Source organism: Nerophis lumbriciformis, linkage group LG04, assembly GCF_033978685.3.
Source record: "Nerophis lumbriciformis linkage group LG04, RoL_Nlum_v2.1, whole genome shotgun sequence".
Classification (NCBI taxonomy): Eukaryota; Metazoa; Chordata; class Actinopteri; order Syngnathiformes; family Syngnathidae; genus Nerophis; species Nerophis lumbriciformis.
In genome coordinates, this window is record NC_084551.2 from 58465356 (window position 1) to 58491749 (window position 26394).

At 39.3% G+C, this 26394-nt stretch overlaps 2 protein-coding genes across 3 annotated transcripts; both read left to right on the forward strand.

Moving 5' to 3' along the window:
* Nucleotides 1-103: 103 nt before the first annotated feature.
* mrps15 (mitochondrial ribosomal protein S15) lies at nucleotides 104-18910 on the forward strand. Its single transcript, XM_061958463.2, has 8 exons — nucleotides 104-378; nucleotides 3558-3626; nucleotides 3723-3798; nucleotides 5976-6024; nucleotides 10002-10086; nucleotides 10199-10257; nucleotides 11676-11867; nucleotides 18743-18910. Exons 1-8 carry the CDS (start codon nucleotides 246-248, stop codon nucleotides 18830-18832), a joined length of 753 nt encoding a protein of 250 aa, XP_061814447.2. The 5' UTR covers nucleotides 104-245; the 3' UTR covers nucleotides 18833-18910.
* Nucleotides 18911-18960: 50 nt separating this feature from the next.
* LOC133605130 (cornifelin-like) lies at nucleotides 18961-20349 on the forward strand. Of its 2 annotated transcripts, XM_061958475.2 has the most exons (5): nucleotides 18968-19089; nucleotides 19333-19388; nucleotides 19489-19614; nucleotides 19690-19826; nucleotides 19988-20349. In XM_061958475.2, the coding sequence occupies exons 2-5, from the start codon at nucleotides 19367-19369 to the stop codon at nucleotides 20084-20086; spliced, it is 384 nt and encodes a 127-aa protein (XP_061814459.2). In that variant the 5' UTR covers nucleotides 18968-19089; nucleotides 19333-19366; the 3' UTR covers nucleotides 20087-20349. The 2 variants fall into 2 exon arrangements, with proteins under 2 accessions (XP_061814466.2, XP_061814459.2); XM_061958482.2 differs by lacking the exon at nucleotides 19333-19388 and having other exon boundaries at nucleotides 18961-19089.
* Nucleotides 20350-26394: the final 6045 nt, after the last annotated feature.

Below are 26394 nucleotides of genomic sequence, written 5' to 3' on the forward strand. Positions count from 1 at the left end.
GAGGGTTGACAAGTATGCATGTTGTATGCTTGCATGTTCCACATAAACTCAACTCAACTCAACCCTTCTTTCTGTTTGACTCCTCCAGCTGTGTGTCTGATCGATGTGTTCTGGGATCCTCCCTCGGCTCGAATCGACAGCAACTAGTTTGGTCTATCCAAAATGGCGACGCACACCTAGGAGACGAGTGCGATCCTTTTGTCGCGTCTCTTACATTTCTGACTTATGAATTAGAAAACTTAGCCATGTTTACAAACATAACCCTGCGGACTATTTTGAAGTCCTCGTCGGCCATTTTGCGAGAGAGTTGCGGCCCTGTGTCCGCCTCACCTCGACACTGCTGCTCGGCGCTGCTGTCAGGACCCAAAGTCAGCCGTGGTATGTTTTCAGAGGAGTAAATAACACACATCTTGTTCAAACATGTCGTGTAGTAACAACTTAAGTGACACGTTTTTCTATGTCGAATGTTATTATCCATTGTTGCTTGTCGTGCAAACAAGTAGCATCGTTTGCTAGCAAACTGCCGCATGTGCGCATGTGCAGACGTCCTCATACCGGCCACTACATTAGGTACACCGCTTACACAAGTTAATTAAATCCAGATTAAGGGCTGTACTAACAATTTGCATTTAAAAAGTTTTAAATTCTCAGCGTAGTTTGATGCATTAATTTAACAGTGTTTTGTGATGGTCATTTTGTATTTGATCCTAGGGGTGCAAATGATGCAGCGCAGTTTACAACAAATAAACACAATATTTTTTGTAGTAAAATTATTACCTTTTGTGTTACTTGTTTTATTATTTACATTTTCCAGTGTTTTGTAAGATTTTTTTGTACATTTATAATTGTATTTAATTTGTTTAAAAAAAATAAATTAAGTATTATGTATAAATACCATGGTTATTTCCAAATATATCAAAATAAAATACCTGTAGTTTTCATTTAGTAAAATATATATATATATATATATATATATATATATATATATATGTATTTATTATTTTTATTTTATTTTTTTATTATGCCAAATAATTTGTCTGTCTATCTGTGTTGGCCCTGCGATGAGGTGGCGACTTGTCCAGGGTGTACCCCGCCTTCCGCCCGATTGTAGCTGAGATAGGCTCCAGGGCCACCCGCAACCCTGAAGGGAATAAGCGGTAGAAAATGGATGGATGGATGTTTTAAAATAAAAAATTAAGTATAATGTATCAATGCCATGGTTATTTCCAAATATATCAAAATACAATACCTGTAGTTTTCATTTAGTAAAATAGTAAAAAAAAATAAAAATATATATATATATATATATGTATATATATATATATATATATATATATATATATATATATGTATTTATTTTTTAATTATGCCAAATGATTTGTCTGTCTATCTGTGTTGGCCCTGCGATAAGGTGGCGACTTGTCCAGGGTGTACCCCGCCTTCCGCCGGAATGCAGCTGAGATAGGCTCCAGCACCCCCCGCGACCCCAAAAGGGACAAGCGGTAGAAAATGGATGGATGGATGGATGTTTTAAAATAAAAAATTAAGTATTATGTATCAATGCCATGATTATTTCCAAATATATCAAAATAAAATACCTGTAGTTTTCATTTAGTAAAATAGTACAAAAATAAAAATATATATCTATATATTATTTTAATTTTAATTTAATTTTATTTATTTATTTAATTATGCCAAATAATTTGTCTGTCTATCTGTGTTGGCCCTGCAATGAGGTGGCGACTTGTCCAGGGTGTACGCCGCCTTCCGCCCGAATGCAGCTGAGATAGGCTCCAGCACCCCCCGCAGCCCCAAAAGAGATAAGCGGTAGAAAATGGATGGATGGATGGAATTTAAATATGTAATCAAGTTCATCGTTGTGTCCTGAGCAAGACACTTCACCCTTGCTCCTGATGGCTGCTGGTTAGCGCCTTGCTTGGCAGCTCCCGCCATCAGTGTGTGAATGTGTGTGTGAATGGGTAAATGTGGAAGTAGTGTCAAAGCGCTTTGAGTACCTTGAAGGTAGAAAAGCGCTATACAAGTACAACCCATTTATCATTTATAATCCCAAGGTTGCTGTGGATTAGTTTTGATTCATTACAATGAAATATTGCTTTTTGATCTACATTCATCGTGTTTGATTTTGCATGGGTAAAGAAACTTACGAAATAAGGGAATATGTACCCGAAAGGGACAAGCGGTAGGAAATGGATGGATGTTTTAAAAAAAATTAAGTATTACCGGTATGTATAAATGCCATGGTTATTTCCAAATATATCAAAATAAAATACCTGTAGTTTTCATTTAGTAAAATAGGCGTGTATTTAAGTAAAAAAAATACAAATAAAAAAAATATATGTATATATATATATATATATATATATATATATATATATATATATATATATATATATATATATACATATATTTATTTTTTTTTTTTTTTTTTAATTATGCCAAATAAATATGTAATCAAGTTCATCCCTAGGTTGCTGTGGATTAATTTCGATTCATCACGATGAAATATTGCTTTTCAATCTACATTAATCGTATTTGAATTTGCATGGGTAAAGAAGCTTACGAATTAAGGGAATATGTACCCGAAAGGGACAAACGGTAGAAAATGGATGGATGTTTTAAAAACAAATTTAAGTATTATGTATAAATGCCATGGTTATTTCCAAATATATCAAAATAAAATACCTGTAGTTTTCATTTAGTGAAATAGGCGTGTATTTAAGTAAAACAAAATATATATATATATACTTTTTAATTATGCCAAATAATTTAAATATGTAATCAAGTTCATCCCAAGGTTGCTGTGGATTAAATTTGATTCATCACGATGAAATATTGCTTTTTGATCTACATTAATCGTGTTTGATTTTGCATGGGTAAAGAAACTTACGAAATAAGGTAATATGTACCCGAAAGGGACAAGCGGTAAAAAATGCATGGATGGATGGATGTTTAAAAAAAAAAAATTAAGTATTATGTATAAATGCCATGGTTATTTCCAAATATATCAAAATAAAATACCTTTAGTTTTCATGTAGTAAAATAGGCGTGTATTTAAGTTAAAAAAATAAAAATAATTGTATATATATATATATATATATATATATATATATATATACAGTATATATATACCGGTATATACACATTTTTTTAATTTTTTTTTAATTATTATGCCAAATAATTTAAATATGTAATCAAGTTCATCCCAAGGTTGCTGTGGATTAATTTCGATTCATCACGATGAAATTTTGCTTTTTGATCTACATTAATCATATTTGATTTTGCATGGGTAAAGAAACTTACGAAATAAGGGAATATGTACCCGAAAGGGACAAGCGGTAGAAAACGGATGGATGGATGGTACAGTATATGCACATTGTGTTTATTAAAATTTAAAAATGTTCGCGTTAGTGCCGTCAAACGATTAATATTGTCAGATTAATCATAGTTTGGAATTTTGATTGATCACAGTAAACTACTTCCTTGCATAATTTACACGTAGAAACATGCATTAATATATGAATGTCTTTTCTCCACAGTGTCAGGAAGCTTTGTCTCTCCACCATTAGTACGGCAATATGCTCGCACATCCAAGAAAAAAGACCCAGGTATGTTATGAGTTTCAAATATCACTTGTAGTATTTGGCACTTTTTGTACATTGGGACAACTGATACTTTTATTCATATTTATTTTTGCCCTCAAGGCCCCCAGAGTCAACTCAGCGACCTTCCTCCAACCATGTTGAAGAAGGATTATGCGGCTGTACCCCTCGCTCAAACGTAAACACCAACACACAGCTAGTGACTATGCAACATTGATATTAGGGATGTGCAGATCGATCGACCGCCGATCAGTACTGGCTGATTTTTGTGAAAAGTATGTGATCATTAATGCCGATCACAAACATTCTGGTTGACAGTGTATTTCGTTTTAGTTCCTCGGCGGACAAGCTCGCAGCTAATTATATGTCTCCATACACCACATGTGTTAAACTCAAGGCCCGGGAGCCAGATCCACTCCGACACGTCATTTAATGTGGCTTGCGAAAGCCTGGGAATAATGTGGATATTTCATCTTTCTTACTAAATTATTTCATTGTTTCCATATTGACAGAAAAAAAAATCTAATACATGAAATTACATATGTTTTAAACTTTGATATATATATATATATATGTATATATATATATATATATATATATATATATATATACAAATATTCAATTGTTATTAGTGTGAATATTTGGGCACCTCGCCATTCGATTCCCATTCTTGGGGTGAGGATTTGATTCATAATCGATACTCGATTCAACACGATTCTCCATTCAAACTGATTTTTGCAATGTATTATTTGGTATAATAATAACACCTTAACAAAACAGCTTACAGGTTACAAAACCTCCTTTTAGGTTGCTGATTTATGACGGGGAAGGGGCTGGGAACAGTGTAATTTGGCCTGTCGCCACCATCATGTCTCCATCTCATTGCTGCCTGGGGGGGGCAATAGACTACAGACTGCGGTGAAGTAGGCCGGCTTCGTCGCTTGAAGAAGCCTACAATTTTTGGTTGTGTTTTCCGCTCCGTATGCTGAATGGCAATATACGATATATATCTCAATATTTTTTCCGTAATGTAAAAACAAAACACAAAACAGTCCTAGTTACCTGAGATACTAAGTATGTCATTATTTTGACTTAGTAAATATTGACTTATTAAGACAAAATAACAACTAAGTCAAATTAATGACTTACTGTAAATAAGCGTTTAAAAAAAATAGTTGAAAGTGGGGCCACATGCTGACATATGCTCAACTCAGCATGCTTAATTTATTACAGCATTTGGGAAGCCTGTAGTGGATTTTTATTTTGTAAATGTTATATTTTTATGAACATGTGATAGCAGGCACCCTGCCATTCAAACTAGGCTGCTACATTACTAATGATTAATGTAACTATAGCTGAAAAATTAGTACAATAGCAATAGGAGAGACTATTCATCCCTGAACACCATGGAGTTCATGTAGGCTTTATGATGCAGTTACATTATTATATCAACTATCAGAGACAGAAACTCTTACTTTAACACAATGTCCTTTTTTGCTGCTTCAACACGGAAAAAGGTAAAGGGAAATAACTTAGTTGTTAACTGTAGGTCAATAATGCTTGTCTTTCTCTCAGACAGACAGGGCTTTGCTGTCTGTAACACACACACGCACGCACACACCGCAAAATGAGCTAATGTTACGCTAAAAGCTAATTAGCCTTCACCTCAAGGACTGCAAGCGAGCTGAGCTGCCGCTTATATTTCTAGAAGGTCAACGGGCTCATAGTGATGTTACTAGTAGTTGACTGGGAGGTGTTTATTATAATTTGGGGAGAGTCTGATGCATTATGCTCACCTGCTAAACACCTTTCTGCTAACCCGCACCGTCTCTCCTCTCTGCCGTGAGCACTGACTCCATGCGCTCTGAATACGCACTGCTGATTGGCTGTTACATGCACTCTGAATACGCACTGCTGATTGGCTGTTACATGCACTCTGAATACAAACTGCTGATTGGCTATTACCAGAGGTGTGGACTCAATATCTTTTTGTTTATGTTTCACAAACTCAGGAAACAGGAGGACTTCAAGGGCAAGATGGGTAGTAGATAGTAGTTTTGGCTTTTGTTTAGTTATTGTGTACTACTGACTTTGTTTTGCTCAAACAACTTTATGTAAAAAGAAAATAAGGAGTTTAAATATTGTTTTGATACTGTTAAACTATTAATAGCACTCGCCATGAATACAAATAAAAATGTACAGTTAATACATGTGATCAGTACTGGTATCGGCCGATGTCACTCGATGAATGATCGGTATCAGAATCGACAGCATACAACCTTGATCGGATCATCCCTAATTGATACGTTCATAATTAGTCTCCATTGATTACAATGAATTATTTTTTCCCTTCAGGACAGACGGTATTGTCAAAAGACTTCTTTCATTGGAGCTGGCCAATCATGTAAGTACTTGAGGACTCCTAAACGCAAGATTGGGATAACAGCTGATGACCTCTGGGTGAATTCACTGAGGAATTTGTGTAACTAAAACAATACAAAAAGAATGTCGTTGTAAGTTAATAATACTAACACAGACACTCGTACGCGTGTTAGCATATTACCTAATGCTAACACTACGACAGACATCACGCATGGGATGGTTTAGTAAGTATAAACAGCTTTAGTTATACTGTAAAACCTATAAACGTTGCTTGGATTGATGAATGACGACGTAAAAACGCTATGGATGGCTAGAAGACGGAACGGTACTTCTACTTCCGGTTGAAAGCACTAAATGGAAGGGCACTGCAGCACCTGCAGTGGTCAAACTTGTCCAAAAGATGGCGCCATAGCACAAACAGCACACTTTTTCAGTGTCTTTGCTTGTTTTTTTGTTGTTGTTTTTTTTTTAAACAATTTGCATTGTGGCCATTAAAAAAATCCATAAATTAGCCGCACTGTTCTGTAAGCTGCAGGGTTCAAAATGTAGGGAAAAAATAGCTGTTTATAGTCTGGAATTTACGGTGAATATCAATCAATCAATCAATGTTTATTTATATAGTCCTAAATCACAAGTGTCTCAAAGGGCTGCACAAGCCACGACATCCTCGGTTCAGATCCCACATCAGGGCAAGGAAAAACTCAACCCAGTGGGATGACAATGAGAACCTTGGAGAGGACCGCAGATGTGGATGACCATCCCCTAGCCCCTCTCTAGGGCGACCGGTGTAATGGACTTTGAGTGGATTTAGTATAATATTGTGAAAGTCCAGTCCATAGTGGATCTAACATAATAGCGTGAGAGTCCAGTCCATAGTGGATCTAAAATAATAGTGAAAGTCCAGTCCATAGTGAATCTAACATAATAGTGTGAGAGTCCAGTCCATAGTGGATCTAACATAATAGTGAAAGTCCAGTCCATAGTGGATCTAACATAATAGTGTGAGAGTCCAGTCCATAGTGGATCTAACATAATAGAGTCCAGTCCATAGTGGATTTAACATAATAGTGTGAGAGTCCAGTCCATAGTGGATCTAACATAATAGTGAGAGTCCAGTCCATAGTGGGGCCAGCAGGAGACCATCCCAAGTGGAGACAGGTCAGCAGCGCAGAGACGTCCCCAGCCGATGCACAGGCGAGCGGTCCACCCCGGGTCCCGACTCTGGACAGCCAGCACTTCATCCATGGCCACCGAACTTATGCCTCCACGAGGGAGAGGGGGGCAGAGCAGAAAAGAAACGGCAGATCAACTGGTCTAAAAAGGGGGTCTATTTAAAGGCTAGAGTATACAAATGAGTTTTAAGATGGGACTTAAATGCTTCTACTGAGGTAGCATCTCTAACTGTTACTGGGAGGGCATTCCATAGTACTGGAGCCCCAATAGAACACGCTCTATAGACCCGCAGACATTTTTTGGGCTCTGGGAATCACTAATAAGCCGGAGTTCTTTGAATGCAGATTTCTTGCCGGGACATATGGTACAATACAATCAGCAAGATAGGATGGAGCTAGACCGTGTAGTATTTTATACGTAAGTAGTAAAACCTTAAAGTCACATCTTAAGTACACAGGAAGCCAGTGCGGCTGAGCCAGTCTAGGTATATATATAGGTATATATGTATATCAAGGTATATACAGTATAGGCGTAATATGATCAAACTTTCTTGTTCTTGTCAAAAGTCTAGCAGCCGCATTTTGTACCAACTGTAATATTTTAATGCTAGACATAGGGAGACCCCAAAATAAGAGACATATATTTACTTTTTTTTTTTTTAATGTTTTGTCATCACTGTATATTCATTTCAAAGAGACAATCACCAGATATGAAACTGGCAAAATATCCACAATGTATTCGTTAATGTATGTTTGTTTTGTATGTGTTGTGGCTCAGATGGAAGGTCATGAAAAATCATGAATGAAAGTGGATGTTTTCTATTTTTTGTATTTTGTCTCAAAATAAAAAAACACAAACAACTGGCCCCACAAATTACATTCAGAGAAAGTACCATTATAATTAGAGATGTCCGATAATATCGGACTGCTGATATTATCGGCTAATAAATGCTTTAAAATGTAATATCGGAAATTATCGGTATCGGTTTAAAAAAGTAAAATTCATGACTTTTTTAAACGCTGCTGTACGGAGTGGTACACAGACATAGGGAGAAGTACAGAGCAGTTGTGTCTCCCAGTCATACTTGCCAACCCTCCCGATTTTCCCGAATTTCAGTGCCCCTCCCGAAAATCTCCCGGGGCAACCATTCTCCCGAATTTCTCCCGATTTCCACCCAGACAGCAATATCGGGGGCGTGCCTTAAAGGCACTGCCTTTGCGTGCCGGCCCAATCACATAACATCTACGGCTTTTCACACACACAAGTGAATGCATGCATACTTGGTCAACAGCCATACAGGTCACACTGAGGGTGGCCGTATAAACAACTTCAACACTGTTGCAAATATGCGCCACACTGTGAACCCACACCAAACAAGAATGACAAACACATTTCGGGAGAACATCCGTACCGTAACACAACATAAACACAACAGGACAAATACCCAGAACCCCTTGCAGCACTAACTCTTCCGATACAATATACACCCCCCGCTAGCCCCCTTCCTCCTCCCCCAACTCAACCCCGCCCACCTCAACCTCCTCATGCTCTCTCAGGGAGAGCATGTCTCAAATTCCAAGCTGCTGTTTTGAGGCATGTTAAAAAAAAATAATGCACTTTGTGACTTCAATAATAAATATGGCAGTGCCATGTTGGCATTTTTTCCCATAACTTGAGTTGATTTATTTTGGAAAACCTTGTTACATTGTTTAATGCAGGGGTCGGGAACCTTTTTGGCTGAGAGAGCCATGAAAGCCACATTTTTTCAAATGTATTTACGTGAGAGCCATATAATATTTTTTAACACTTAATACAACTAAATGCGTTTAAGTAAGACCAACATTTTTAGAGTATAATAAGTCTCTCATTCTTTTTAATAACATTGTTATTCTGAAGCTAACCAATAATAAATAGAATACTTCTTACCATTAATGTGACTTCTTGAACAGGTGCAGTAGAAAACGGATGGATGGATTAAAATGCATGAGAATGTTTTATATTTTGAACGTTATTTTTAACACTGTGATTACCAGTGTAATTATTCATTAATTATCATGTTAAGCAATGTCAGCTAAGATTTATCTGAGAGCCAGATGCAGTCATCGAAAGAGCCACATCTGGTTCGAGAGCCGTAGGTTCCCTACCCCTGGTTTAATGCAGCCAGCGGGGCATCACAACAAAATTAGGCATAATAATGTGTTAATTCCACGACTGTATACATCTGAATCGGTAATTAAGAGTTGGACAATATCGGAATATTGGCAAAAAAGCCATTATTGGACATCTGTAGTTTTTAAGTATACGTTTGCTGGTTTCAAGAAATGTAATGCCGAGCGCATATCATTATGTCAAGATAATGGCACTAGCATTTACTTCATTTAAGAATATTTTTCAACATATTGAGCAAAAAGGTCTCTCTTTTTTTTCTACCAAGAAAAGTGCACTTGTTATTAGTGAGAATATACTTATTTTAAGGTATTTTTGGGTTCATTGAGGTAAGCTAATTTGACTTGTTTTGGAAAGTCTTGACAAGCCAAATTTTCTTGTTCTATTGGCAGATAATTTTGCTTAGTTCAAATACCCCCAATTTTTGTATTTTTTTTTCTTGTTTTTGAACACTGACTTTTTGCAGTGCAGTATGAATGTATGGAGCAAATTAATTCACTCCGACCAGTTATTAATGTTACCCGCTATCTTACACGATGATGAAATAATTATGAGGCCACAAAACTGAAAAAGTTTCAGTAAATCACTTTTGCATTATAAAGTGATGACACTTTTACACAAGTAAGTGTTAAAGATGATTATGTGCGTTTGTCCCCTCAGACTGAAAAACTCCGGCTGAAAACGGAACAGCTGATCAGCAAAGTGCAGCGCGATGAAAACGACCGCACCTCAGTGGAAGTGCAGGGTGAGTCTGTTTTTACTCCTACGCAAGCACTTTGTGATTGTCACACGCACTGACTTTAGCATGTGTGTGTGTGTGTGTGTGTGTGTGTGTGTGTGTGTGTGTGTGTGCGCAGTGGCCATTCTCACGGCAAGAATCCGGAACCTACAGGAGCATATGCTCAAACATCACAAGGTGAGGCAGAGTTGAGTCGACGTGATGGGACACCGCACAATAAACTTCATCGAGCTTTAAAGTGTGAACGTGTTAACCCCCCCGCCCCCTCCCGGTCGTTGGCCCACATGTGCACGGCAGGATATCCTGTGTCGATCGCACCAGCAGGGTTGTGGTTGGAAAATGTACACATTTTCATGAGATCAACAGTTGGAGCTGTAGTTTTCTGTGTGTTTTAAGCATGATGATCGTTGAACCTTTTCACTGTTTAAATACAAAACTCAAAACCAGTGAAGTTGGCACATTGTGTAAATCGTAAATAAAAACAGAATACAATTTGCAAATCCTTTTCAACCTATATTCAATTGTATACACTGCAAAGACAAGATATTGGTAAACGTTATTTTTTGTAAATATTGTGTAAAGGATATCACCACATGGGCTCAGGAACACTTCAGAAAACCACTGTCAGTAACTACAGTTCGTCGCTACAGTGCAAGTTAAAACTCTACTATTCAAAGTGAAAGCCATTTATCAACAACACCCAGAAATGCTACCATCTTCGCTGGGCCCGAGCTCATTTAAGACGGACTGATGCAAAGTGGAAAAGTGTTCGGTGGTCTGACGAGTCCACATTTCAAATTGTTTTTGTAAACTGTGGACGTCGTGTTCTCCGGACCAAAGAGGAAAAGAACCATCCGGATTGTTATAGGCGCAAAGTTGAAAAGCCAGCACCTGTGATAGTATGGGGGTGTATTAGTGCCCAAGGCATGGGTAACTTACACATCTGTGAAGGCACCATTAATGCTGAAAGGTACATACAGGTTTTGGAGCAACATATGTTGCCATCCAAGCAAGGTCTTTTTCATGGACGCCCCTGCTTATTTCAGCAAGACAATGTCAAGCCACATTATGCACGTGTTACATCAACGTGGCTTCATAGTAAAAGTGTGCGGGTACTAGACTGGCCTGCCTGTAGTCCAGACATGTCTCCCATTGAAAATGTGTGGCGCATTATGAAGCCTAAAATACCACAACGGAGACCCCCGGACTGTTGAACAACTTAAGCTGTACATCAAGCAAGAATGGGAAAGAATTTCGCCTGAAAAGCTTCAAAAATGTGTCTCCTCAGTTCCCAAACGTTTACTGAGTGTTGTTAAAAGGAAAGGCCATGTAACAGTGGTAAAAATGCCCCTTTTTTGCAATGTGTTGCTGCCATTAAATTCTAAGTTAATGATTATTTGCACAAAAAAAATAAGTTTCTCAGTTCGACCATTAAATATCTTGTCTTTGCAGTCTATTCAATTGAATATAAGTTGAAAAGGATTTGCAAATCATTGTATTCTGTTTTTATTTACCATTTACACAACGTGCCAACTTCACTGGTTTTGGGTTTCGTGTGTTTACGCCTTGTTTTCATGAGCGTCTTAACTTTCCAGGACAAAGCCAATAAGAGACGCATGCTCATGGCCATCGACAGGAGGAAAAAGTTGTTGAAGAACCTGAGGCTTGTCCGCTATGACACCTTCGAGAAGGTGTGCGAGCAGCTGGGCATCACCTACACCTTCCCCCCAGAGTACTACAGGAGAGCCACTCGCCGCTGGGTGGCCAAGAAGGCCTTTTGTTTAAAGGTATGTCACTTACTAAAGATGGAAGTCTACCATGTGATCCATGTTGACTCCCAATGCACCCCCTCACCCTACTTTGTAGCCCTACCCCTACATTTTGCGCATTCTTGTGAGGGTAGTTGTGTCCCAGAGACTTTGCATGTAGGACAGGGGTGCCCATAACGTCGATCGCGAGCTACCAGTCAATGGCGGAGGGTGTGTCAGTCGATCGCCAGCCAGGCATTACAAAAATAGACCTAAAAATTAGCGATCATCAATCTTCACCAAGACGTCACTTTCGTCACTTGATTGACATTCACGGCACCCGAGGGTCTTGTGAGATGAAGCAGGCTGCTGCCAGATCATTATTAAGAAAAAATGGCCGACAGGAAGTCGAGAAACACTTTGTTCCAACAGACTCTCGCGGAGAGTGTGGAAATATTGACCATATCACACCAATTCTCAAATCCCTTCACTGGCTTCCTGTTCCACTCAGGATTGAATACAAATTCTCCCTACTAACCCACCAGTGCATCCATGGAAATGCCCCCCTCTACCTCAAAGAACTACTCACCCCCAAATCCTCCACACAACACCTCCGCTCCGGACAGGCTAACCTCCTCCAACCTCCGAGGACATAGCTACAAACAATGGGAGACCGGGCTTTCTGCTCCACCGCTCCCATTCTGTGGAACGCTCTCCCTGACCACCTGAGGGTACCACAGATTGTGTATGCTTTTAAAGAAGGCTTAAAAACCCTTCTTTTAAAAAAACAAAACCTTTTTTTTTAGATATATGCATACTAGTTCTAGCTATTAAGCTGTTCTAGTTTTTATTTATATATTTTTTTATCTTTTTATTTTTATTTTTTTTAATACACTGTAGCACTTTGAGGTTGTTTACTCAATGTAAAGTGCTTTTTACAAATAAAATCTATTATTATTATTAAAGTATATAAAAAGGAGTATGGAAGCTGGACAAATTAGATTCCAAAAACCAACCACTTTCATGTGGTATTGAACAGAAAGGAGGAATTTTTTTCCTCCTCCTTTTGAAAATGTGGACTTTATCCTGCTGAACAAAGATGTTGCCGTTATGCTAAAAACTAAAGCTAAAATACTGCTTCCGGTTCAATTTGTCATCACACAGATAACCACGCATTTTTGCTTTTTGGATGAACCTATATTCGATTTTTGTGTTTATCCGGAAAAATAAAAATCCATAAAAGGAAAACAGCACAGAATCCAATTTTATAACAATATTTTTATGAAAATCGAACCTTTTTTGTTTTTTTTAAAATCTGCCATACATAATAAAAATCGAAAAATGGCCCTGATTTAGTTTTTTGATTTGCGTTTAAGAATTGGAAATTGAATGAAGGGACGGCGTGGCGCAGTGGAAGAGTGGCCGTGCGCGACCCGAGGGTCCCTGGTTCAATCCCCACCTAGTACCAACCTCGTCATGTCCGTTGTGTCCTGAGCAAGACACTTCACCCTTGCTCCTGATGGGTGCTGGTTAGCGCCTTGCATGGCAGCTCCCTCCATCAGTGTGTGAATGTGTGTGTGAATGGGTAAATGTGGAAGTAGTGTCAAAGTGCTTTGAGTACCTTGAAGGTAGAAAAGCGCTATACAAGTACAACCCATTTATCATTTATCATTTAAGGTACATGGACCTACACGCACCTCGATGCTGGAATTTAAACAGTTTAAATGTGTTTTTAGTAAGCCCTAATGGGAACGTGTCGTTTAGTGTGTCTGTAGCTGGTGGCAGCAGTGCTCAATCTACTCAAGTACCCAGTAGAAGTCGTACGTACACAGGAACACGTGTGTACCCAGCTAACGGAGACAAAGAGATGGAGAAGTTTGTGACAGGAATGTAAAGACAAACAAAGTCGTCGTTAACGGCAAATATAAAGAATGTCATTCCCAAAGTATATACATATAAAGACAATATAACATACATCCATAAATGTGGATGCATATGCAAAAGTGCAATATATTTATCTGTACAGTAATCTATTTATTTATATCTGCACCTTATTGCTTTTTTATCCTGCACTACAACGAGCTAATGCAACAAAATGTTGTTCTTATCTGTACTGTAAAGTTCAAATTTGAATGACAATAAAAGGAAGTCTCTCTCTCTAAGTGCATTTTACAGATAAATTAATACATGTGATTAGAGATGTCCGATAATTGCTTTTTTGCCGATATCCGATATTCCGATATTGTCCAACTCTTAATTACCGATACCGATATCAGCCAATACCGATACATACAGTTGTAGAATTAACACATTGTTACTGTATTTTTCGGAGTATAAGTCGCACCGGCCGAAAATGCATAATAAAGAAGGAAAAAAACGTATATACGTCGCACTGCAGTATAAGTCGCATTTTTGGGGGAAATGTATTTGATAAAACCCAACACCAAGAATAGACATTTGAAAGGCAATTTAAAATAAATAAAGAATAGTGAACAACAGGCTGAATAAGTGTACGTTATATGAGGCGTAAATAACCAACTGGTATGTTAACGTAACATATTATGGTAAGAGTCATTCAAATAACTATAACATATAGAACATGCTATACGTTTACCAAACAATCTGTCACTCCTAATCGCTAAATCCCATGAAATCTTATACGTCTATTCTCTTACGTAACTGAGCTAAATAATATTATTTGATATTTCACGCTAATGTGTTAATAATTTCACACATAAGTCGGCCAAACCATGAAAAAAAACTGCGACTTATAGTCCGAAAAATACGGTAGTGACATTTGTGTTGTGATGTCCCGCTGGATGCATTAAACAATGTAACAAGGTTTTCCAAAATAAGAGAACAACTTCAACTCAAGGTATGGAATTAAGTGCCAACATGGCATATTTATTATTGAAGTCACAAAGTGCATTCTTTTTTTTAACATGCCTCAAAACAGCAGCTTGGAATTTGGGACATGCTCTCCCTGAGATAATCCGGATACTCACTACAACTATGGGAAATACTACACTTTGACTTTCACAAAGTGCATTATTTTTATTTATTTTTAAACATGCCTCAAAAGAACAGCTACAAAAACAATGAAGGCACACAGCTTCAGTCCAGAGTATACTAGAGTAATGAAGTAAACAATAACATAGTCTTCCTTTAGTGCAAGACTGCCTGTGTACTAGGGATGTCCCGATCCAGGTTTTTGCACTTCCGATCCGATACCGATATTGTTTTTGCACTTCCGATCCGATACCGATACTGACCGATACTGGCCTATCTGAGCATGTATTAAAGTTTAAAGTTATTTAGCCTATTTAGTTGTCAGAATCATGTTGAAAAGGGTTTTAGTACTCTTGATAACAACTAGCCAGCTGAATTAGGGGAGTTTGAATAATACACAATGGTTGGTAACAAGAAACTGACCTGTTTATTCAAGGATAAACACAAAATAGATAAAATTTTACATGACAAACAGAAATGGCATCATGTAATATGCCATTTCTGGGCGATATGGCCTTTATTTTTAAAATTGCGATATGTTTAGGCCATGTCACGATACACCATATATATGTGGATATTTTGCCTTAGCCTTGAATGAACACTTGATGCATATAATCACAGCAGTATGATGATTCTATGTGTACATTAAAACATTCTTCTTCATACTGCATTAATATATGCTACTTTTAAACTTTCATGCAGAGAAGGAAATCACAACTAAAAAAATCACTATTTTTTATCATATGGTGTTGATCTGGAAATGTTTGCCTCTGCATTTTGATGGTGTGGACGTGTGGCACCGAATGGAGATAAGCGTCTCGACAGACGTTACAATATTTGAACAATGATGACGAAAATTGTTTTCTCTGTCGTGTCTGTGTGTCGAAAATTGTTATGCGCTTATTTTTTTATTTGATTTTGTGCGTGGCATAGATTTGCCGTGCGCAATTGCACAGGCGCGCACCTTAGCAGCTGCGCTAGCATCACAACTAACGTTAGCCATACTGCTACCTCTCTGCCCGGGGAGGACGTATACGTATGTGACGTATGACGTGACAGTATGTGACGTGTGTAAGAAGGTGTGCTCGCTGTCTGTGAGAGGGAGACACAGGAAAGAGTGAGAAAAGCCTGTCGTGTAATGCCAGCAGCTAAAAGCAACTGCGTGAGAATCCACAGACCTGTGGATGTGTTGAAAGTGTGCTGGAAAATGCGGAACGGAAATTAGGGAGCAGCAGAAAAGTGGAATGTATTATTTAAATCGGTGCGTTGGAAAACACGGACCGGAGTTTTTTTTTAAAACTGGATCTGGATCGGCTTTTTCCCATGCCTTGCCGATACTCATTTTTTGGCAAATATCGGCGGCCGATCCGATCCAAATATCAGATCGGGACATCCCTACTGTGTACTGTATATCAGGGAATTATAAACTGGGCTCAATCTGCCCTGCTCTAACATATTTGTATGAATAACAAAAATGTGCTGCAAGCTAATGGTGAGTGCATGAAGTGGCCTAGCAGTCAGTCAGAGCTTCTGAAATGCTGAAGGAAGATGTCTTGGTTCCTCCTCGCATAACCAACTTTTTGCCGTCATTGCAAATTGCCAGTTTTTTATCCTTCAGACACATTTTAAAATAACCCCAAACCATAGACATGGTGTCGTTAGTCAGTCATCGAGCGAGCTCGCTTGTTAGCCACGACTACAGCACCGGCAACAACACACTCCTGTCTTTGTTATGCTCCGCACGCGGCGGTTTGATGAGGTCATCAAGCGTCGCCAGTAAACCTCTCATGCTGCAGTCGTCAACTCCTGTGTGGGAGAGGGGAGAGCGGAGGGGCTGCTGACTGGGAGACGCAACTGCTCTGTAGTTACCGCTCCATACAGCGGTGTTTTAAAAAAAGTCATTAATCTTACTTTTTGAAACCGATACCAATAATTCCCGATATTACATTTTAAAGCATTTATCGGCCGATAATATCGGACATCTCTACACATGATCGAGTTCTCAATAGTAACACAATTCAGGGGCGTCAGTGTTACCGCTATGGCGCCTTTAACTGACAGGCAGAGCACCATGCTTTATTTTAGGGTGTGTAGTGAAGCCTGTTTTAGACATTTTTGACAGTGCTGTCTTCCATTAAGGCAGTCCTTCTCAAATAGTGGAGCGGGTGCGTGTGACCACGGGGAGCATGCAGAATATGATGAAGCGTATGTAGTACTTGGCTCCACTGTAACCACGGTTCTTTTAATGTACATTTTTTATTGTAATTTTTTTTAATATTAATAAGCTTACAATGGTATGCAGAGGTATAGCTATAACAATTTTATAGACAAATAACAGATAATATTTGAGAAGCACTGCATTAAGTGGTGGGCGTATACGTGAATCCAGTACAAAAAGTATTTACATTACAACAATTGACATTTTACTCTAAACAAAAGTTGCTGAATTTGAATTGTCTGTAGATTAAAATACCTTTGAACACCGCAGAACATACGTGTCCTCTTGTGAGGTTTCTGTAGACCAGGGGTGCTCATTACGTCGATCGCGAGCTACCGGTCGATCTCGGAGGGTGTGTCAGTCGATCACCAGCCAGGCATTAAAAAAATAGTCCTAAAAATGAGCGATCATAAATCTTCACTATGACGTCACTTTCGTCACTTGATTGACATTCACGGCACCCGAGGGTCTTCTGAGATGACGCTGGCTGCTGCCAGCTCATTAAAATGACCGACTGGAAGGCGAGAAACACTTTATTTCAACAGACTCTGGCGCCGTACCTGTCGTCAAAACTCCAAAGACCGACTGCACAGTTGCACAATAAAAGCTCTGCTTCATCCTGCTTGCGCTAACAAAATAAGAGTCTCAGAAAGCTGGCGTGCACAAGCTAGCAAGCTACGGAGTTTGCCAACAATGTATTTCTTGTAAAGTGTATAAAAAGGAGTACGGAAGCTGTATAAATAAGATGCCAAAAAGCAACAACTTTCATGTGGTATTGGACAGAAAGGAGGACTTTTTTTCTCCTCCATTCGAAAATGCGGACGTTATCAGCGTCTCTGTCTGATTCCAATCAATGCAAGTCATCAGAATCAGGTAATACACCAACTTATATTCTTGTCTTCATGAAAGAAAGGAATGCTTGTATTATCTTTAAACACCTTTAACTTATTACCAATATTAACTATATGTGTTAAACATGCTTGTATTATCTTTAAACACCTTTAACTTATTACCAATATTAAGTATAAGTGTTAAACATGCTTGTATTATCTTTAAACACCTTTAACTTATTACCAATATTAAGTATAAGTGTTAAACATGCTTGTATTATCTTTAAACACCTTTAACTTGTTAACAATATTAACTATATGTGTTAAACATTCTTGTATTATTATTAAACACCTTTAACTTATTAACAATATTAACTATATGTGTTAAACATGCTTGCATTATCATTAAACATCTTTAACTTGTTAACAATATTAACTATATGTGTTAAACATGCTTGTATTATCATTAAACACCTTTAACTTGTTAACAAAAACATATGTTTCATAAATAAGTAAATATAAATTATATATATGAATGAGGAAGATCCCCACGACTTGATCAATTGAAAAGTAGCTCGCCTGCAGAAAAAGTGTGAGCACCCCTGCTCTAGACTGTTTAGGTGCCAAGCCAGAAGGTGCATTTAAAAAAGCCTCAAGGCATACAATTATTCACATTATTATAAATTCATTTAGAAATATTTGTCAGTCAGCTTATTCAGCCTCCAAATCTTGTTAAGTGTTTGCGACATCATGTACTCCCTTCCTGCGAATTGCGTCAGCAGCGACACGTGTAGCAAAATATGTGCATCAAATGTCTCCTCTTGACATCGTTTGTGGTCTGGCGTCTCCTCTCTCAGGTCTACCAAGAAGTGCAGAAGATGAAACTGAAGAAAAAAGCTGCTGCTGCTGCTGCTGCTGCTGCTCAGACAGAAGCTAAGAGCCAGTAGATGCAACCAAATGTCCATCCAACTTTTCTCTGTTCTGCTCTATCTGCCATTAATCTCTATTAAACAGAAAGATAATTACGTGTTGATGATAGGTCATTTAAGAATGCGTCATGTCGTGATGCACAATGGGGGGGGCACATACGCAATCGTCAGTTTATTTCGCCAATAACCACAACCTCAACTCGAGCCCCTACTTCCTGTGTGGCGTGAAGCTCATCAGTCTGATCAGGACCAGCGCAGACTGACACGCTCTTCTGGTAAGTGACTTTCTTCGTACTCTGTCTTGCAGAATATTCACTTTTTAAATGAGTTGAGGTCAGGAATACTGCATGTTTGCGCGGCGCTTGATTGCGTTTATCGCTGCACCTGACAATAATGCTCAAAAACATCCCTAAAAGCTTATTTCTAGTTCAAATTGTTGAATGGCAAACGTTCAAGTGATATGTAACCAAAGGTGCTAAACACGGAGCTTGTGAATAACACCAGGCTTCATCTTTTAGGCGTATTACCTACCTCTTAAGTGGGAATTACCGGATGTGGCAAGATTCAGATTCAGGTCGTTACTCCCGAGAATGAAAAACAAACTACTTTTTATTTGCTGTCTGTTGTAAGGAATAGCGTGGAGGTTCCTGACTAGTCTTGTTTTAAATCCTCAGAACCAGTGGGCCACATGTCAAACCCAGCAGTGACCCATCAGCCAGGCGCCGGCAGCTATGGGACCAACATGCAAACGGGAGAGTGGAGCACGGGCCTCTGCGCCTGCTGCAGTGATTTGTTTATTTGTGAGCATGCACGCATTTAACCCACCTTTTAATCACACTGTCCAAACAATCAATTATTATCCTCTCCGTGCACAGGTGCTTTTGGATGCATCTGTCCCAACGTGATGGCCTGCTACACGGCACACAAGTACGGAGAGAACTGCTGCCTGGGTTTACTCCCCGGGGGCTTAACGGCCATGAGGACTCACATGAGGCTCACTTACGGCATCCAGGTATGTGGAAGTTATCTGTCGAGAGAAGGAAGTCGCTTTGATTTCAGCAGCTCTTCGGCAACTAAGGAAATGTTAGTTCATAGCCATTGAGAAAGCTCGGTTGCATCACTCTTGGTCCGAGGCTCGAGAGTCACGTTTGCCTATTTCTTGTCCATCCACAGGGGACCATTTGCAACGACGCCCTCATGTCCTGCTTCTGCGGGATGTTAGAGGTGTGCAGGATGGCCAGAGAAATACGCATCCGAAATGGAGAGGTTTAATCATTCAAAAAAGAGATTATTATTATTCAAAACAGCTTATGTTTATTTTTTGCTTAGCTTTCATCATTGATCAGATGTGGATTTAACCTGGCATTTACTTCATTGTTCCAATACCATGTGAGTGTCTGAGCATTAAATGAGTTTGACTTGAATACACAAGATGCTATTAATGTAAGCGTTTGAACGCCATTGCACCAAACCGGTGCCGTTTTCTTGTTGTGACTCAAAATAAACAAAAATAAACTTGCATTTTCTTGAAACAATCTTATGATACAATCATTGAAATACATAACCCAAAACCAGTGAAGTTGGCACGTTGTGTGAATGGTAAATAAAAACAGAACACAATGATTTGCAAATCCTTTTCAACTTATATTCAATTGAATAGACTGCAAAGACAAGATATTTAATGTTCTAACTGAGAAACTTATTTTTTTTTTTTGCAAATAATCATTAACTTGGAATTTAATGGCAGCAACACATTGCAAAAAAGTTGGCACAGGGGCATTTTTACCACTGTGTTACATGGCCTTTCCTTTTAACAACACTAAATTTTGACCAATTTTTGAAGCTTCTCAGGTGGAATTCTTTCCCATTCTTGCTTGATGTACAGCTTAAGTTGTTCAACAGTCCGGGGGTCTCCGTTGTGCTATTTTAGGCTTCATAATGCGCCACACATTTTCAACGGGAAACAGGACTGGACTACAGGCAGGCCAGTCTAGGACCCGCACACTTTTACTACGAAGCCACACTGTTGTAACACGTGCAGAATGTAGCTTGGCATTGTCTTGCTGAAATAAGCAGGGGCGTCCCATGAAAAAGACGTTGGTTGGATGGCAACATATGTTGCTCCAAAACCTGTATGTACCTTTCAGCATTAATGGCGCCTTCACAGATGTGTAAGTTAACTATACCTTGGGCACTAATACACCCCCATACCATCACAGATGCTGGCTTTTAAACTTTGCGCCTAGTTCTTTTCCTCTTTGCTCCGGAGGACACGATGTCCACAGTTTCCAAAAACAATTTGAAATGTGGACTTATCAGACCACAGAAAAATTTTCCACTTTGCATCAGTCAATCTTAGATGAGCTCAGGCCGACGGCGTTTCTGGGTGTTGTTGATAAACGGTTTTCGCCTTGCATAGGAGAGTTTTAACTTGCACTTACAGATGTAGCGACCAACTGTAGTTACTGACAGTGGTTTTCTGAAGTGTTCCTGAGCCCATGTGGTGATATCCTTTACACACTGATGTCGCTTTTTGATGCAGTACCGCCTAAGGGATCAAAGATCATGGCCATTCAATGTTGGTTGCAGTGATTTTTTTCAGATTCTCTGAACCTTTTGATGATATTACGGACCGTAGATGGTGAAATCCCTAAATTCCTTGCAATAGCTGGTTGAGAAATGTTGTTCTTAAAGTGTTCGACAATTAGCTCACGCATTTGTTGACAAAGTGGTGACCCTCGCCCCGTCCTTGTTTGTGAATGACTGAGCATTTCATGGAAGCTGCTTTTATACCCAATCATGGCACCCACCTGTTCCCAATCAGCCTGTTCACCTGTGGTATGTTCCAAATAAGTGTTTGATGAGCATTCCTCAACTTTCTTGGTCTTTTTTGCCACTTTTTTGAAGCATGTTGCAGCCGTCAAATTCCAAATGAGCTAATATTTGCAAAAAATAAAGTTTACCAGTTCAAACGTTAAGTATCTTGTCCTTGCAGTATATTCAATTGGATATAAGTTGAAAAGGATTTGCAAATCATTGTATTCTGTTTGTATTTACCATTTACACAACGTGACAACTTCACTGGTTTTGGATTTTGTACTCAGAATGGGTATTGGTCCATCTCGTGCAACTTTGTTTCATTTTTAACAAGGTTCCTAAAAATGAAAATCATGCATTTGAGTTACAGGAGTGAGATTTTAGCATAGAATTAGCAAATACATGAAATATAGCCACATTGCATGTATGCTAATAAGGCAGGTTAAGTTTATTCATAGAGCACAGTTGGTACGCAAGGAAGTTCAAAGTGCTTTACAGATGCATACAATTACAAGAAGATGAATACAATCATAGTACAAAAAATTAAATACCGGTAATTCAATTGAAATCAGTGAGTGTTGATAAAATACTGTCAGTTGTCATCCATCCATCCATCCATTTTCTACCGCTTGTCCCTTTTGGGGTCGCAGGGGGTGCTGGAGCCTATCTCAGCTACAATCGGGCGGAAGGCGGCGTACACCCTGGACAAGTTGCCACCTCATCGCAGGGCCAACACAGATAGACAACATTCACACTCACATCCACACACTAGGGCCAATTTAGTGTTGCCAATTCATTGTATTATTTAATACACATCACACACCATGACTTTGTATATCGTGTGTATTAAGTATTAAATATTACAATTAGAGGTGGGAATCTTTGGCCATGTCATGATTCAAGAGCTACAATTTGATAAAAAAAATCGATTATTGAGACATCATTTATGTATATTGATGCAGTTTTATTATTCTTTTCATTTCACTAAATAAGTGTTTATCACTTGCAACTTTTATAAACAGTGCAATTGTAATAAGAAATTCTTAACAGTGTGGTTTTCGTCCTGGTCGTGGAACTGTGGACCAGCCCTATACTCTCGGCAGGGTCCTTGAGGGTGCATGGGAGTTTGCCCAACCAGTCTACATGTGCTTTGTGGACTTGGAGAAGGCATTCGACCGTGTCCCTCGGGAAGTCCTGTGGGGAGTGCTCAGAGAGTATGGGGTATCGGACTGTCTGATTTTGGCGGTCCGCTCCCTGTATAATCAGTGTCAGAGCTTGGTCCGCATTGCCGGTAGTAAGTCGGACACGTTTCCAGTGAGGGTTGGACTCCGCCAAGGCTGCCCTTTGTCACCGATTCTGTTCATAACTTTTATGGACAGAATTTCTAGGCGCAGTCAAGGCGTTGAGGGGATCCGGTTTGGTGGCTGCAGGATTAGGTCTCTGCTTTTTGCAGATGATGTGGTCCTGATGGCTTCATCTGGCCAGGATCTTCAGCTCTCACTGGATCGGTTCGCAGCCGAGTGTGAAGCGACTGGGATGAGAATCAGCACCTCCAAGTCCGAGTCCATGGTTCTCGCCCGGAAAAGGGTGGAGTGCCATCTCCGGGTTGGGGAGGAGACCCTGCCCCAAGTGGAGGAGTTCAAGTACCTCGGAGTCTTGTTCACGAGTGAGGGAAGAGTGGATCGTGAGATCGACAGGCGGATCGGTGCGGCGTCTTCAGTAATGCGGACGCTGTATCGATCCGTTGTGGTGAAGAAGGAGCTGAGCCGGAAGGCAAAGCTCTCAATTTACCGGTCGATCTACGTTCCCATCCTCACCTATGGTCATGAGCTTTGGGTTATGACCGAAAGGACAAGATCACGGGTACAAGCGGCCGAAATGAGTTTCCTCCGCCGGGTGGCAGGGCTCTCCCTTAGAGATAGGGTGAGAAGCTCTGTCATCCGGGGGGAGCTCAAAGTAAAGCCGCTGCTCCTCCACATCGAGAGGAGCCAGATGAGGTGGTTCGGGCATCTGGTTAGGATGCCACCCGATCGCCTCCCTCGGGAGGTGTTTAGGGCACGTCCGACCGGTAGGAGGCCACGGGGAAGACCCAGGACACGTTGGGAAGACTATGTCTCCCAGCTGGCCTGGGAACGCCTCGGGATCCTCCGGGAGGAGCTGGACGAAGTGGATGGGGAGAGGGAAGTCTGGGCTTCCCTGCTTAGGCTGCTGCCCCCGCGACCCGACCTCGGATAAGCGGAAGAAGATGGATGGATGGATGGATGGATGGAATTCTTAACACATGAGCATGGGGAACATACCATGTCAGTTGTCATATGCACAGTTAAATCCAATTGTTTTTAGCTGGATTTGAACATTGCCAATGTCTCACATCAAATCATCAAAAAAAAAAGAGAACAGAACTACAACACACTACTAGTACTTTGTTGCACCAACTCTGGCTTTCATAAAAGAGTGCAGTCTCTGAGTACCAAGAGACAAACAGTTCTTGTCATCAATCTTGCTTCAACCTGCTCTAACTGCTGTTGTCAGATCAGCTTTGCAGGTTTGAGTTCTGTCATGGACCATTTTCTTCCATTTTTACCGCACATCTTCAATTGGATTGAGATCCGGACTATTTGCAGGCGATGACATTGACCTTGATGTATCTTTACTCAAGGTTAGTTTTCACAGTTGTTGCTCTAAGGCAACCCGCGGCTCTAGAGCCGCATGCGGCTCTTTAGCGCCGCCCTAGTGGCTCTCTGGAGCTTTTTAAAAAATGTATGAAAAATGGAAAAAGATGAGGGGGGAAAATATATTTTTTGTTTTAATATGGTTTCTGTAGGAGGACAAACATAACACAAACCTCCCTAATTGTTATCAATCCCACTGTTTATATTAAACATGCTTCACTGATTCGAGTATTTGGTGAGCGCCGTTTTTTTCTACTAATTTTGGCGGTCTTTGAACTTGTATAACATGTACATGTATAACTTTCTCCGACTTTCTAGGACGTGTTTTATGCCACTTCTTTTTCTGTCTCATTTTGTCCACCAAACCTTTAACGTTGTGCATGAATGCGCAAAGGTGAGTTTTGCTGATGTTATTGACTTGTCTGGAGTGCTAATCGGGCATATTTGGTCACTGCATGACTGCAAGCTAATCGATGCTAACATGCTATTTAGGCTAGCTATATGTACATATTGCATCATTATGCCTCATTTGTAGCTATATTTGAGCTCATTTAGTTTCCTTTAAATCCTCTTAAATAAATGTATATCTCATGACACAATATCTGTATGTAATATGGCTTTTAATTTTGTGCGGCTCCAGACAGATTTGTTTCTGTATTTTTGGTCCAATATGGCTCTTTTAACATTTTGGGTTGCCGACCCCTGCTCTAAGGTAAGATGCATTATAATATTGAACAAATGATGTCATCATCCTCAAACATCCTTTTCATTGATGGAATAAGAAAAGTGTCCATCATCATTTCTTTTTATTCCTTTCATGAAAATGCATATATACAAGCTACGTACAGTTGACACTTTCATTGTTTTTTTTGTTTCTTATACATTTCCATGATCAGAAAGGAGCAGATGGAAGAATAATATTCTCATATTTATCTGCCCCCTTTTTAACACTCATTATTTTGGATGACTTTATCACTGCTCCCGAACTCCAACATACTTTTTAATTTTCCTTTAAGCATTTTCACAATGATACGTCCAATCAAAATCTAAAATCAGTTTGATATAATTTCAGTTTTTGTAACTCTTAAAATTCAAAAATATTCTTGCAACTTTTTAAGTCTTTCTTTAGAGAATTCCGTGCTTTCACACCAGCAACAGACAAGCACATTTGTTTCAAATTTGTTGCCACTCTTGGATGTTTAAAGTCATACGGCCTTCTGTGGTTCTCATCTTCAGACGTGAACACAAATAACTCTTGTAAGTTTAGTTGAGTTTATTAAGGATCTCCATTAGCAGTGTTGGGTTAGTTACTGAAAACCAGTAACTAGTTACAGTTACTAGTTACTTTATTTCAAAAGTAACTCAGTTACTTAAACCAAAAAGTAATGCGTTACTGTGAAAAGTAACTATTTAGTTACTTATATATTATTTTTATTTTTTTTTAAGGCCCCATTTAATGCCCTTTTAGCCTTCATTTTAGTACTGTTATTGCACTGGAGAATAATACAATCTGTTGATCAACTTGACATGCATTTGCATCACTGAACTCTGCTAAGCAATGTGCTCTACATACAACACACAAAGACAAAGATATGTTTTAAAGGGCCAATTTGTTTCAGACCAGAACAAATTGACAAAACTATTTTAAATAGCTGCAACTTAACATACATAAGTAACAAACAGCATAATAACAACATAGCTGTAAAACAAGAAAGGCACACACTACATACATAAAGCCTAACCAGGCGTTTTCTCAAGGAATTCTGAAATAAAATCATGTCTGAAGCCCAGAACACTCTACACATTTCCCCACTTAGTTTAGAGAAAAGGAAATATTAGCCTGGCCCACTAGTATCCCTCTTTAGGTTTGTGAACTTTATAGTCTAAACATTTAGAGTGATGTGATAATCAAACACTCTAAAAGTTTAAAATGAAAGAGTATATAAGAGAATTGACAGAGTGTGTGTACCTTCAGTGTGCAGTGCCTCATTAAAATCCAGCCGCTGTTGGAGGTGGAAGTGAAGTGTGTGTCTCTTTACTAGCTTCGTCGAAGCATGTTGTTTTTGTCGCTGTTTCAGCATATTTGAAACT

Excerpts from the sequence above, each read along its gene's own strand:
- mrps15 (XM_061958463.2), top strand. The coding sequence starts at position 246 with ATGTTTACAAACATAACCCTGCGGACTATTTTGAAGTCCTCGTCGGCC. Across the intron at positions 3,799-5,975 it reads GCTGTACCCCTCGCTCAAAC|GACAGACGGTATTGTCAAAA; the intron begins GTAAACACCAAC and ends TTTTCCCTTCAG. Across the intron at positions 11,868-18,742 it reads AGAAGGCCTTTTGTTTAAAG|GTCTACCAAGAAGTGCAGAA; the intron begins GTATGTCACTTA and ends CTCCTCTCTCAG.
- LOC133605130 (XM_061958475.2), top strand. The coding sequence starts at position 19,367 with ATGTGGCAAGATTCAGATTCAG. Across the intron at positions 19,389-19,488 it reads GTGGCAAGATTCAGATTCAG|AACCAGTGGGCCACATGTCA; the intron begins GTCGTTACTCCC and ends TTAAATCCTCAG. Across the intron at positions 19,615-19,689 it reads CTGCAGTGATTTGTTTATTT|GTGCTTTTGGATGCATCTGT; the intron begins GTGAGCATGCAC and ends CTCCGTGCACAG.